The sequence below is a fragment of the Pipistrellus kuhlii genome, unplaced genomic scaffold, assembly GCF_014108245.1.
Source record: "Pipistrellus kuhlii isolate mPipKuh1 unplaced genomic scaffold, mPipKuh1.p scaffold_m20_p_21, whole genome shotgun sequence".
In the NCBI taxonomy this organism is placed as follows: Eukaryota; Metazoa; Chordata; class Mammalia; order Chiroptera; family Vespertilionidae; genus Pipistrellus; species Pipistrellus kuhlii.
In genome coordinates this window covers 155,999-168,632 of record NW_023425520.1, presented here as the reverse complement: position 1 = coordinate 168,632, position 12,634 = coordinate 155,999, and the positions used below count along the sequence as shown (strand labels likewise).

The following is a 12,634-nucleotide window of genomic DNA, read 5'->3' as shown; positions in this document are numbered from 1 at the left end:
AGCCTGGAGCCCCTGGAAATGCCTGTTTTCAACATGCCTTCTTCCCTGAGCCCACCTTTATATGTCCCGTGTGTCTTCCAGTGGTCTGTGCCCAGGGCTTGCAGGCAAAGGACAAGACGGGATCTAGTGACCCCTATGTCACCGTCCAGGTCGGGAAGACCAAGAAACGGACGAAGACCATCTACGGGAACCTGAACCCTGTGTGGGAGGAGAACTTCCATTTGTAAGTGCCTGCCTGGGCCCCCTGTGTCCCAGGCAGAGCTCCCTCCTGGGGCAGCCCAAGGGGGCGCCGATACCAGCCCAAGCCAGCTGCTTGACCCTCGTTCCCGCCTCCCCCTGCAGTGAATGTCACAACTCCTCAGATAGAATCAAGGTACGTGTCTGGGACGAAGATGATGACATCAAATCCCGCGTGAAACAGCGGTTCAAGAGAGAGTCTGATGACTTCCTGGGGCAGACAATCATCGAGGTGCGGACGCTCAGTGGCGAGATGGACGTGTGGTACAACCTGGGTGAGCAAGGGGAGGGGCCTGCAGGAGGCAGGGAGGGGGCTCCGGGAGCCAACCAAAGTGGGGAATCCCATTGGAGGGGAGAGACACTATGTCAGAAGGAGTCAGTCCAGGAGCCCAATCTGATGGAGGAGGCAGGGTCTGTGGGCCCCAATCTGGTGAAGAAGGCACACTCTGTGAGCATGATCTCATGGCGACAGGAAGCATCTCAGGTTGACAGAGTGAACAGAAGAACCTAGGACAGTGGTCGGCAAACTCATTAGTCAACAGAGCCAAATGTCAACAGTACAACGATTGAAATTTCTTTTGAGAGCCAAATTTTTTTTTTAAATCAATCTTTATTGTTCATATTGTTACAAAGGTTCCTCATTTCTTCCCCCCTCCACCAGGTTCCCACCCCACCCTCCGCCCCCTCCCCATCCCCCATTGTCCTCATCCATAGGTGCACAGTTTATGTTCAGTCTCTTCCTCCCTCCCTTTCCCTGATAGTAAATCCCTTTTCAGATAGTAAATCAGTTACTTAGCATTTTCTCATATCAATAATACCACCACATGCCCAATGATACATTTCACACAAAAGACATTTTCAAATAGGTCAACCAGCCTCATCCAGGCCCCACCCAAGGCACTCACAGATCAACACCCCAGCCCTATACTAACTCAACACATCCAGATCTAAGCCTTCATCACTTGATTCAGCAGACCCTCAAGTTCCCACAAAAGTTTCCAGCCATGTCTGAGAGGCAGCCTTGGGGCAGGGGCAGGTGAGGAGCGAGCTGTTCTGGGCCTGGCTGCTTCGGGCCTGGCCTTTGTTGCTCTGGTTCGTTCCACAACCAGCTGCTCCAGGTCTGGTCACCGCCACTCCCGACCTATTAATAGTTGCTCTGGACCTGGCTGCTGCTGCTCCGGGCCTGGCCACACCCGACCCGGCTGCTCCGGGCCCGGCTGCTCCGGGCGTGGCCGCTCCCAGCCTGGCAGCTGCTGCTCTGGGCCTGGCCGCACCAGACCCGGCTGCTCCGGGCCTGGCCGCACCAGACCCGGCTGCTCCGGGCCTGGCCGCTCCCAGCCTGGCAGCCACTGCTCCAAGCCTGGCCGCTCCCAGCCTGGCAGCTGCTGCTCCGGGCCTGGCCGCACCAGACCCGGCTACTCCAGACCTGGCCGCTCCCAGCCTGGCAGCCGCTGCTCCTGGCCTGGCTGGACCAGACCCGGCTGCTCCGGGCCTGGCTGCTCCCAGCCTGGCAGCCGCTGAGAGCCAAATTTTTTAAAAATATATTTTTTATTGAATTTTTACAGAAAGGAAGAGAGAGGGATAGAGAGTTAGAAACATCAATGAGAGAGAATCATCGATCAGCTGCCTCCTGCACACCCCCTACTGGGAATGTGCCCGCAACCAACGTACATGCCCTTGACCAGAATCAAACCAGGGACCTTTCCGTCCACAGGCCAATGCTCTATCCACTGAGCCAAACCGGTTTCGGCGAGAGCCAAATTTTTTAAACTTAAACTTCTTCTAACACCTAAACTTCTTCAAAATAGATTCGCCCAGGCCGTGGTATTTTGTGAAAGAGCCACATTCAAGGGGCCAAAGAGCAGCATGTGGCTCGAGAGCCGCAGTTTGCCGACCATGAACCTAGGAAGTTTTTAGTTTGTTTTGAGGGAGTGTCGGGGGGACAGAATCTCTGTATTCCAGTCTCAGGGGGGACACAGAAAATAAGGCCTGGGATCCTGGACTGAGGAGAGAGGCACAGACCCAAGACTCCAACCTGAGAAGGAAGATGGAACTTTAAGAATCCGATGTAAGAGAAGAGGTATAGTTTGGGCATCCTAATCCGAGAAGTGAGCTACAGACCCAAAAATCCCGACTAAGAAGATGAGTAGAATCTGTGAGCCCAGCCTGGTGGCGGATGCAGGGTCTGTGAGCTCAGCCTGTGAGTGTAGGAAGAACCCACTCTGAGAGGAGTGAGCAGAGCTGAGGAACTTAGTTTGGTTGGAAGAAATCTAGATACCCTATTCTGATGTCAGGAAGCAAGACTTGGGGATCCTAGTTTGAGGAGGGAGAGAGGCACAGACCCAGGAACCCTGTATAACAAGATAACTAGACTTTGGGAAGCTTGATTTGATTGGGAACACAGACCCTGGGAGGTCAATCTGGGGGAGAAGCTGTGCTTAAGGCTCCTAGTTTAAAGAGGGAGATACAGACCAGGAATTTAATCGGAGTGAAGAAGCAATGTCTGGGGTCCTAGTTTGAAGAGAGAGACAGAGCCTACAGAATTCTAGTCTAACGTGAGAGACATGAGCCTAAAGAGGCAATCTGAGGAGTCATGCATACATTAAAATAGCCCAGGGATAGCCCTGGCCAGATTTGGCTCAGTGGATAGAGTGTCAGCCTGCGGACTGAAGAACCATGGGTTCAGTTCTGGTCAAGGGCATGTACCTCAGTTGCAGGCTCAATCCCCAGACTGGGGCTCATTCAGGAAGCAACCAATCGATGTGTCTTTCTCACATCGATGTTTCTCTCTCTCTTTGTCTCTCTTCCACTCTCTCAGAAAATCAATGGAAAAATATCTTCGGGTGAGGATTAACTGACTAACTAACTAACTAACTAATTAACTAAATACTTTCTCTAGATTGAGAGGTTCTGACACTACCATCCCTTTCTGCCCTGCAGACAAGAGGACTGACAAATCTGCTGTGTCAGGTGCCATCCGGCTACACATCAGTGTGGAGATCAAAGGGGAGGAGAAGGTGGCCCCCTACCATGTTCAGTATACTTGTCTGCATGAGGTGAGGCCCGCTGCTCCACCCTGCCCTAAAAGCTCACTGTGATCTCCCACATTACCTCCACTTGCCACTTCGCCCGGTCCAGCTCCTCCCTCCTTCCTCCTTCCACACTCCCCTGGGCTTCTGAGACTGTCCCCCATGCCATTCTCTCCACCTGGAAAACTCTTTCCCATCCATCAAGGTCTGCTTCAGGGTCCCCTTGTCTAGGAAGCCCTTTCTGACCTCCCGGCAGACTCTCACTGCCTAGCTCCAGGTCTTCCATCTGTCCCATCCTTGAACCTCAAAGTTAGGCTGTTTGGATCTGCATCTGTCTCTTCCAGATGCCTGGGTATAATTTAATTTGTTGTATGAATAAATGATTAAATAGATGAATGAGTGATGAATGGATAAAAATGGAGGGATGAGTGGATGTGTGTGATTGAACTATTGGAAGTATAGATTAATGGATGGGTGAATTTAGGGGTAGTTGGACAGATGAAAGGATAACTAGATGGATGGACAGATAGATGATGGATGCATGTGTAAATTGATGGGGGTCAGATGATTGAATGGGTAGATGGATGAATTATTGGATGGACAGATTAAGTTGTATGTAGAAGATGGGATAGATTGTTGGATGAACTGATTAAGTTGTGAGTAAATGTGGATGGGATGGATGGATGTGTGGTTGAATTACTAGAAGAGTGAATTAGTGGATGGGGAATTTGGGGATAGTTAAGTGGATAGGTGGGTGGATGAGTGGGTAGATGAACAGGTAAACAGATGGAAGAGTGAATATATAGGTGGATAGATAGATTATTGGAAGAATGGAGGAGGGATAGGTGAAATTTTTGGTAGCTGAATGGGTGAAAGAGTAGATGAATGAGTTAATGAATAAACAAATGGATAGATAATGTACGATGCCCTACACTTGCCCCCTTGTGCCTCCTTGCATTCTGACTTCTTCTCTTGTGTTGGCAGAACCTGTTCCACTTTGTAACTGACATGCAGAACAACGGGGTGGTGAAGATCCCGGATGCCAAGGGTGACGATGCCTGGAAGGTTTACTATGATGAGACAGCTCAGGAGATTGTGGATGAATTTGCCATGCGCTATGGCGTCGAGTCCATCTACCAAGCCATGACGTGAGGCTGTAGGCTGGGGTGGGCATCAGGGTGAGGTGCAGAAAACTGAGGCAGGGGGTCACCAAGTGGATACTGGCAGATCTGGGATAGAAGGGGTTCATAGGAAAAGGAGTGGAGAGGAAGTGGGTATGGTAGGTGTAATGTAATCCCCCTGGAGGTTAGAAAAGGGCCAGTGCTGGGGACTGCAGTGACAGGGATGAGAGATGGAGCTAGAGGCTGACAGAGAGGAGACAGAAAGGACAGAATCAGGCAGAGGGAAAGGGAATGGTTGGGAGCGGGGAGGCTGGGAGGAGTCACTCAAGATGCTGTCTTGGAGGCATTCTAGGTGGAGCCCAGCCTGTCCTGGCTGAACACCAGGCCCAGTGCTTCCTATTCCCTTCCACCAGCCACTTTGCCTGCCTCTCCTCCAAGTACATGTGTCCCGGGGTGCCTGCTGTCATGAGCACCCTGCTCGCCAACATCAATGCCTACTATGCGCATACCACCGCCTCCACCAACGTGTCTGCCTCTGACCGCTTCGCAGCCTCCAACTTCGGGGTCAGTCCCAGGGCCTGGGGGATGAGGGAGAACCCACACCTGTGCTGGTGAAACCCTATCCAACTCCCCGATTTCCAATTTGGACTTTGTACATCTATCTGAGCCTCGGTTTACCCTTCTGTAGAATGGAAAACAGATGTTACAAGGGTTCAGTTCAATGGTGGATGGGATGCCCTTCCTGTAAGCCCTCAGCCAATATGGCAGCCACCTTTCACTGCCACACTTGATGCCCAGGTCCCGGCTTCCGTCTAGTCTCCTCCTCTTCTGCTTCCCCAGAAAGAGCGCTTTGTGAAGCTCCTGGACCAACTGCATAATTCCCTGCGAATTGACCTCTCCATGTACCGGGTGAGAAGCGCATGCATGATGACTTGCTTATGCCCATACACATGTGTGCCCAGGAGGGACTGCTTCTAGCAGGCGTGCACAGGGGAGGACCCCTCTCAACATGCAGAATGTGTTCCTCTAACAAGTGTACACCTATGTGAGCAGCACCTTCCCAACCTACTTGGTGCATCCAACAAGACCTCCAAGCTATGTCAAAGTGTTCTCATTGACCCCCAACTCACTTCCTGAAACTTTGGGGCTCTTGTATCTCCCCTAGAACACTCTCCTCTCCTCTCCTAACTTTCTCCCATAACCTCTCCTCTCTTCTTCCTTCCAACAGAATAACTTCCCAGCCAGCAGCCCAGAGAGACTTCAGGACCTCAAATCCACTGTGGACCTTCTCACCAGCATCACTTTCTTTCGGATGAAGGTAGGAAAGGGAACCCAGTCCCGTTAGCTCTCCAGGAAGGATTCTCTAGGACTCTCAGGTCCTAAACAAGTAGCATTTCTCTCTCTCCCTTCCTCTCTCTCAGTGACGCTCTTTTTTCATATGGCTACAATGTTTCCTTAAACCCAGGATCACTTGTAGCCACTTCCTGGGCAACTCTCATCCCAGTTTTACCCATCCATGCCCTCTCCATCCCTCTAGGTGCAAGAACTCCAGAGCCCGCCCCGAGCCAGCCAGGTTGTGAAGGACTGTGTGAAAGCCTGCCTCAACTCCACTTATGAGTACATCTTCAATAACTGTCATGAACTCTACAGCCGGGAGTACCAGACAGACCCTGTAAGGACTCCAAATGAGGCAGAAAGGAATGGTAGACACCCACCAGACCCTGGCCTAAGTCCCAGATCTGCTCCTTCCCAAGTGATTTAACTGTTCTGAGCCTCAATATTTCCCTCAGTAAAATTAGGTCATTAACCAGCATCTCAGGATTGAGGCTGAGATACAAGCTTTAGATAAAATTTAGTTACATGCTTAGTACCGGTACACAGTAAGTGTTCAATAAATTTGGTTTTAGTTAAACTTTTAAAAAATATATATTTTATTTTTACAGAGAGGAAGGGAGAAGGATAGAGAGTTAGAAACATCAATGAGAGAGAAACATCGATCAGCTGCCTCCTGCATGCCCCCCCACTGGGGATGTGCCCGAAACCAACATATGTGCCCTTGACTGGAATCAAACCTGGGACTCTTTAGTGTGCAGGCCGACGCTCTGTCCACTGAGCCAAACTGGTTAGGGTGGTTTTAGTTAAACTTACTTGAGTTTGACATAATACAGTATGCCTGGAATTGAATTGCTACTCAATAAATGTTGAGTTGGTTACATTTTTTAAATGATTTTTAATTGTTTGGGTTTTGTTTTGTTTTGTTTTGTTTTAGAGAGAGAGAGGAAGAGAAAGTGAGAGAATGAGAGAAATATCAATATGAGAGTGGAACATCGATTGGGTGCCTCCTGCATGACCCCTACTGGGGATTGAGCTTGCAACCAGGCACATGTCCTACCCAGGAATTGAACCATCAACCTTTCAGTGCATAAGATGACAACCAACTGAATCATGCTAGCCAGGGTGGGTTGAATTGATTTTTTTTCAGTAGAGTTCAGTTTTGGTCATTTCAACTTAATTTATTTGAGATCTTTCAACATGTGCTTATCTATACATATAATGTCCCAGGCTATCAGCAGGAAAAGATTTATAGATTATAAATTTAAAACCCAGGGTGATTAGCCCCAGGTGGCCCCTCCCTCAGCTTGTGTTTCTGACAGGAAGTAACCACATAAGCCGAATTCAGTTCAATTTTATTTCCATCTGCTCATTTACATTCATTTTACTCGAGTTAAAATCAAATTGCTCTCAATTGAATTGAGTTGAGGTAAAGTGGATTAAATTGAGTTTAGTTCCATCATAATCAGTTTAGTTCCATTTATTTCTATTTGGTTGACTTAAGTTAAAATTGCTCTTGGCTAATTAGTGAGCAGCACTGAATTGGATTGAGTTTAATTTCATTGAAGAAAAGTTTATTCATTTCCATTCAGTTGAACTGAGTTGAAGTTGTTCTGGACTGGGTTGAGTTGGAAACCGAATGAGCTGGTTGTTGGATTAGGTACAGTTGAGTTCAATTGAATTGGGTTCAGTTGGGCTCATTTCAGTTGAGTTACATTCATTTACATTGATGGACTCAAGTTAGATTGAGATAGCCTGAGCATGTTAGGTTGAGTTGGATTGGGTTGACTTGGGTTGGGTTGGGTTGGGTTGGATTCAGATCAATTTATGTCCATTATTTTTATGTAGGCTGGTGTTGATCTTGGAGAAATTGATTAGGCTAATTCAATTCACTTTATTGGAGTTAAATTCCATCCAGTTAAGTTTAATGTTACTCTATAAAGTGTAATTGGCCCAAGTTCAGTTCTACTGAATTAACTCTGAGAACTGCCATCTGTTAAGCTAAGTGGGTATGATTTATAGTCACTTCAGTTCCATTTGGTTTAGTGGACTTGAGTTTGTTCAACTAAATTCAGGTCCATTATGTTTTATGAGCTGAGTCTAATTAAACTTCATTAAGATGAATAGATAGAAGCTCTGCTTGAGCCAGTTTACGAGTTCAGTCCCTTCCCATGCCGATCTCCCACCTGAACCACACACATGTTAATGGGGCCCATGCATCAGCAACCTTCTGCACCTCAATAATGAACTGACTGAAGCCCCATCCCTGCACCCCCTGGAGCCAATATCTCCACTGCCCCATCCAGGCCAAGAAAGGGGAAGTTCCCCCAGAGGAACAGGGCCCCAGCATCAAGAACCTCGACTTCTGGTCCAAGCTGATCACTCTCATAGTGTCCATCATCGAAGAAGACAAGAATTCCTACACTCCCTGCCTCAACCAGTGAGTTGTGTGTCTATGTAGTTAATTATCTGGAGGTTATTGTGTATGTGTGTGCACAATTTTGTATCTAGTGCACAATCTTGTCTAATTATACATAAAATGTTGCATATGTGGGGAAAATAATAGGTGGGGTTATATCTAGATGAAATATAGCATAATTTGAAGACATAAGCATAAAATTGTGTATATGTACACAATTATTGATATAATCAGACATGTATTTTACATGTACTGATTTGTGTGAATAGCTGTGTACATATGTATATAATTTTGTATGTGTGTGTAGATTCATAAATAACAATAGATAATGTTCTAGTATTTACTGTGTGCAAAATACTCTTCTGAATTTTTTACACTTAAATTGCATTATCTCTTACATGTGTGGATGAACTTTGTGTGTAGTTGTGGTCTGTGGGTGTATGTGTGAATTGACTTCAATATACAATATTGTGTATTGTGTGTGACCGTGCAGTTTTGGTTTGTGGATTTATATATCTGTAGAATTTTCATCTCTTGTAATTTAAAGAGCTATTGTGTTTTATTTCTCCCTGAGGTGGATGCTAGAGGGAACCCAACTCTGAGGTGCCATGATCTCTTGGTTACTTAGATATGGAGTTAAGATCAGGGACATTGGATGGATGGATGAATGGATAGATGGGTGGGTGGGTGGGTGGGTGGATGGATGAGTAGGTGGATGGATGTATAGATGGATGGATGGATGGATGGATGGATGGATGGATGGATGGATATATTGGTGGAATAATGGATTGGTGGATAAAGAAATGGATATGTGAATGGATGAATAGAGAGATGGATGGATGGATGGATGGATGGATGGATGAAAAGATAGATTTAGATTGGTGGAAGGATGGGTAAGTGGATAAGGAATTGATGTATGTGTAGATGGATGGATAGATGGATGATTGGATGGAGGGATGGAAGGAGGGATGGAGGGATGGATAGATGGATGGATGGATGGATGGATGAATAGATAGGTTGATGGAAGAATGAGTGGGTGGATAAAAGGGATGGATGGATAGTGGATGGATGGATGGATGGAGAATGAAGGAAGAAATTGATGGATGGATGAATAGAGAGATGATGGGTAAATGGATGGGTATAGGGATGGATAAAGAGGTAAATTAATGATGGGGGGATATGTGGGTAGAGGCTCAGAAGAAGAAGGGCCTCAATGCAGAGTCACTCACCAAGTTGGTGACTGTGAGGGAACTTGAACACAGATCCCTCTGGCTGTACTGGACAATTCTTTGACGAGGAAGGCCTAAGAAGCCTATGCCATCTGGCTCCTACCTGTCAAGTTTTCGTACTTCTGTGACTTTTATCAGGTTTCCCCAGGAGCTGAATGTGGGTAAAATCAGTGCTGAAGTGATGTGGAACCTGTTTGCCCAGGACATGAAGTATGCCATGGAGGGTGAGTCCCCCAGGCCATGTCTCCCAACCTGGCTTGAGCAGACAGCTGTGTCTTCTCCAAGACTGTGAGTGCCCTGTACCTTCATGCCTGAGCTCAAATGCTAATGATGGCCAGTGTGGGCACTGCCAAGACAGATTGGCAGATCCTCCTGGCTGAGCCACCCCCTTATTCCCTGCTCCAGAGCATGACAAGCATCGCTTGTGCAAGAGCGCCGACTACATGAACCTCCACTTCAAGGTCAAGTGGCTCTACAATGAGTATGTGACAGAGCTTCCTGCTTTTAAGGACCGAGTGCCAGAGTACCCCGCGTAAGCCCCCGACCCAGAACCCAAATCAGAACTATAGTGCTGGCACTAGACTGAGGCCCAAAGAGGAAGGCTCAGCTATTCAAGGGTTCCTGGGCATCAAGGGCACGAGTGGGGCTCAAATCCAGGGTTCTCCATTCTTAGCCATTGGCCTATGGACTCCTGTAGCCAAACAATTAATAATCATAAGTATCAGGAACTGTGCTGAGCAGTCCCTCATGTCTTTTCTCATTTAATCCTTTCAACAATTCTATGAGATGGGAACATCATCGTTTTTATATTGTGGATGAAGAAATAGAGAGTTAAATGCTGGAGGATTTGCCCAAGGTGACATCTAGTAAGTGATGGAGTCCAGATTTGAACCTGGAATGTCTGGCTCACCAGCTGTGTTGGAGAGTGGGCTGGTAGCCACCATTTACCAACATATACTATGTTGGGATCTCAGGGAGTAAATCTACTTACCCCTGGGCAGTTTATCAATCAGGATTCACGGAAATCTGGCCTTGCACTAACAGTGGTCACTTGGTTCATTTCATGGGTGAAATAGCCAAGGCCAGGTAGAGGAGGGGAGCAGAGAGTGACCACCCAAGACCAAGGGTGAGTTCAAGCAGAGGGTTATGGAGACAAGCGATGGAAGGCCCCATCCCTACTCTCCATTCCAGGTGGTTTGAGCCCTTCGTCATCCAGTGGCTGGATGAGAATGAGGAGGTGTCCCGAGATTTCCTACATGGAGCCCTGGAGCGAGATAAGAAGGATGGGGTGAGAAGGCTAACCCACCACCAAGTTCTCAATCTCCCCACCGTGGATTTGCTCCCTCCGAGGTCCATAAATACAATCTGGGGACAAAAACTACCCTTGGAATGAGGCCAGTCTCTGAAGGGTACCCGCAACCTTTGTCCTATTTATGGTGTTTAAAGTATTTTGTTCACTCAACAGATGAATGTGAGTTTACCAAGCCTGACCCCACCCACCCACGCAGTGGCCTTGTGTCTGGCTCTAAGTCAACTTCACATACTATCCATCTCACCTAAGGCAGTTGGTCTCTGGCTCTCCTTGTGGAGAGTAGGAGGGTTGGGCTATGGAGACTGTCTGACTCTGACCACTCTCCTCTTTCCTGGCCTCCTTATCCTGCAGTTCCAGCAGACCTCAGAGCATGCCCTGTTCTCCTGCTCCGTGGTGGATGTCTTCTCCCAGCTTAACCAGAGCTTTGAGATCATCAAAAAGCTCGAGTGCCCTGACCCCCAGATCGTGGGGCACTACATGAGGCGCTTTGCCAAGGTGCAAGAGAGTGTGGGTGGGGTTGGGGTCCAGATGGGGGACAGGGTCAAGATTGGGGTGAAGTTGAGGTTGGGAATGGAGTCAGGATCAGGGTTGGGGCTGAGGTCAGGATTGAGGTCAAAGTTGGGGTTGGTGATATCCTCAACACTCCCAAATACTGTCTTCCATTCTCAGATGACCTTGTGGGACCCTATGTTTCTCCAGACCTAGACACTGAAACCATCCAGGATCCCTGGTGGTGGGGAGGGAAACTCTGGGGAGGGGTCCTGAGCCCTGACTCCCTGCTTTGTTCCCATCCGGATTGAAGTTGGGGTTGAGGTCTATGGAAAAACCAACTGCAACCACTGTGTTGGAGTAGGTCATGCCCTAGAGGTTGGAGTTGTGGTTGGGGACAGGGTTTGGGTTGAGGTTAGAGTTTGTGATGTTATTGAGATTGGAGTTGTTAGAATTTGAGGTTAGGGTTTGAGTTGAGATTGGGTTGATGATGTTATTGAGATTGGAGTTGAGGTTGGGATTAAGACTTAGGTTGAGGTTGAGGTTGATATCAGGATTGAAGTTGGGATTGAGTTGCAGGTAAAAGTTGGTATTGGTTATATCACTGGGATTGAGGTTAAGGTTGAGGCCAATATTGGGGTTAGTTCTTCCATAAAAGTTAGAGTTGTGTTGGGGACAGCATTTAAGTTGAGGTTAGGGTTGAGGGCAGGGTTGTAGTTAAAGTTGGAGTTGAATTTGGAGCTGGGATTAAGGTTGGGGATGGGGTTGAGGTTGGGGTTAGGTTTAAAATTAAGGTTAGGATTGGATTTGCTTTGGTATTATTAGAGTGTTGGGGTTTATAGAGAATTTGAGTGGAACCTGGGATGAGTTTGGAGGTTGACAACATTGGTCTGGGATTAGGTTCAATTGGATTTTCTTTAAGCTGGGTTGAAGTTGGGGTATGCAGGTAGGAACTAAGATTTGGTTTAGGATCAAGTTCATGCTTTTGGATGGGGCTGGGTATGTTAACAATCATATTAGATGGTTATTGCTCTGAAAAAGAGCTGAGTCTACATAAAATAATCACCTTCTCATGGTGGTGTCCCTCTTTATTGTGATGGTTATCCTGGGTGGAGAATTCACCCAGCCCAGTGGTCCATCTTAGGTGCTAAAGTGGGTTTGAGTTTATCCCTCATCTCATGGGTAGCTCTTGATGGGCCCACCCAACCCCAACCCCTCTTCTCAGCCACTCTCTCTGTCCTATCCAGACCATCAGTAATGTGCTCCTCCAGTATGCGGACATCATCATCAAGGACTTCGCCTCCTACTGCTCCAAGGAGAAGGAGAAAGTGGTGACCTGCGGGGACCCTTGTCCTCCTTCCTAACCCAATTCTGCACCCCAGAGTCCCATCCTTCCCTGGGTTCTGAGACCTGTGTCTGCTTATGTGTCAAGTTGTGTGTATCTGACTGTGTGTGTGTGTGTATGG

The 12,634-nt window shown here is 47.6% G+C and overlaps 1 protein-coding gene across 9 annotated transcripts in view; it reads left to right on the top strand.

Annotated features, from left to right (window-relative positions):
* UNC13A (unc-13 homolog A) overlaps positions 1–12,634 on the top strand; it is a 62,429-nt gene that overhangs the window by 32,660 nt on the left and 17,135 nt on the right. For 7 of the 9 annotated variants that reach the window (XM_036450158.2, XM_036450159.2, XM_036450157.2 and 4 more), the window contains 14 exons: positions 82–223; positions 343–512; positions 3,178–3,293; positions 4,251–4,414; positions 4,801–4,951; positions 5,228–5,296; positions 5,616–5,705; positions 5,925–6,059; positions 8,026–8,159; positions 9,506–9,591; positions 9,773–9,899; positions 10,559–10,655; positions 11,031–11,174; positions 12,416–12,499. In XM_036450158.2, coding sequence (XP_036306051.1) covers positions 82–223; positions 343–512; positions 3,178–3,293; positions 4,251–4,414; positions 4,801–4,951; positions 5,228–5,296; positions 5,616–5,705; positions 5,925–6,059; positions 8,026–8,159; positions 9,506–9,591; positions 9,773–9,899; positions 10,559–10,655; positions 11,031–11,174; positions 12,416–12,499 — 1,709 coding nt within the window. The remainder of the gene's footprint in view (positions 1–81; positions 224–342; positions 513–3,177; positions 3,294–4,250; positions 4,415–4,800; positions 4,952–5,227; positions 5,297–5,615; positions 5,706–5,924; positions 6,060–8,025; positions 8,160–9,505; positions 9,592–9,772; positions 9,900–10,558; positions 10,656–11,030; positions 11,175–12,415; positions 12,500–12,634) is intronic. The other 2 variants (XM_036450161.2, XM_036450156.2) reach the window with 1 other exon arrangement.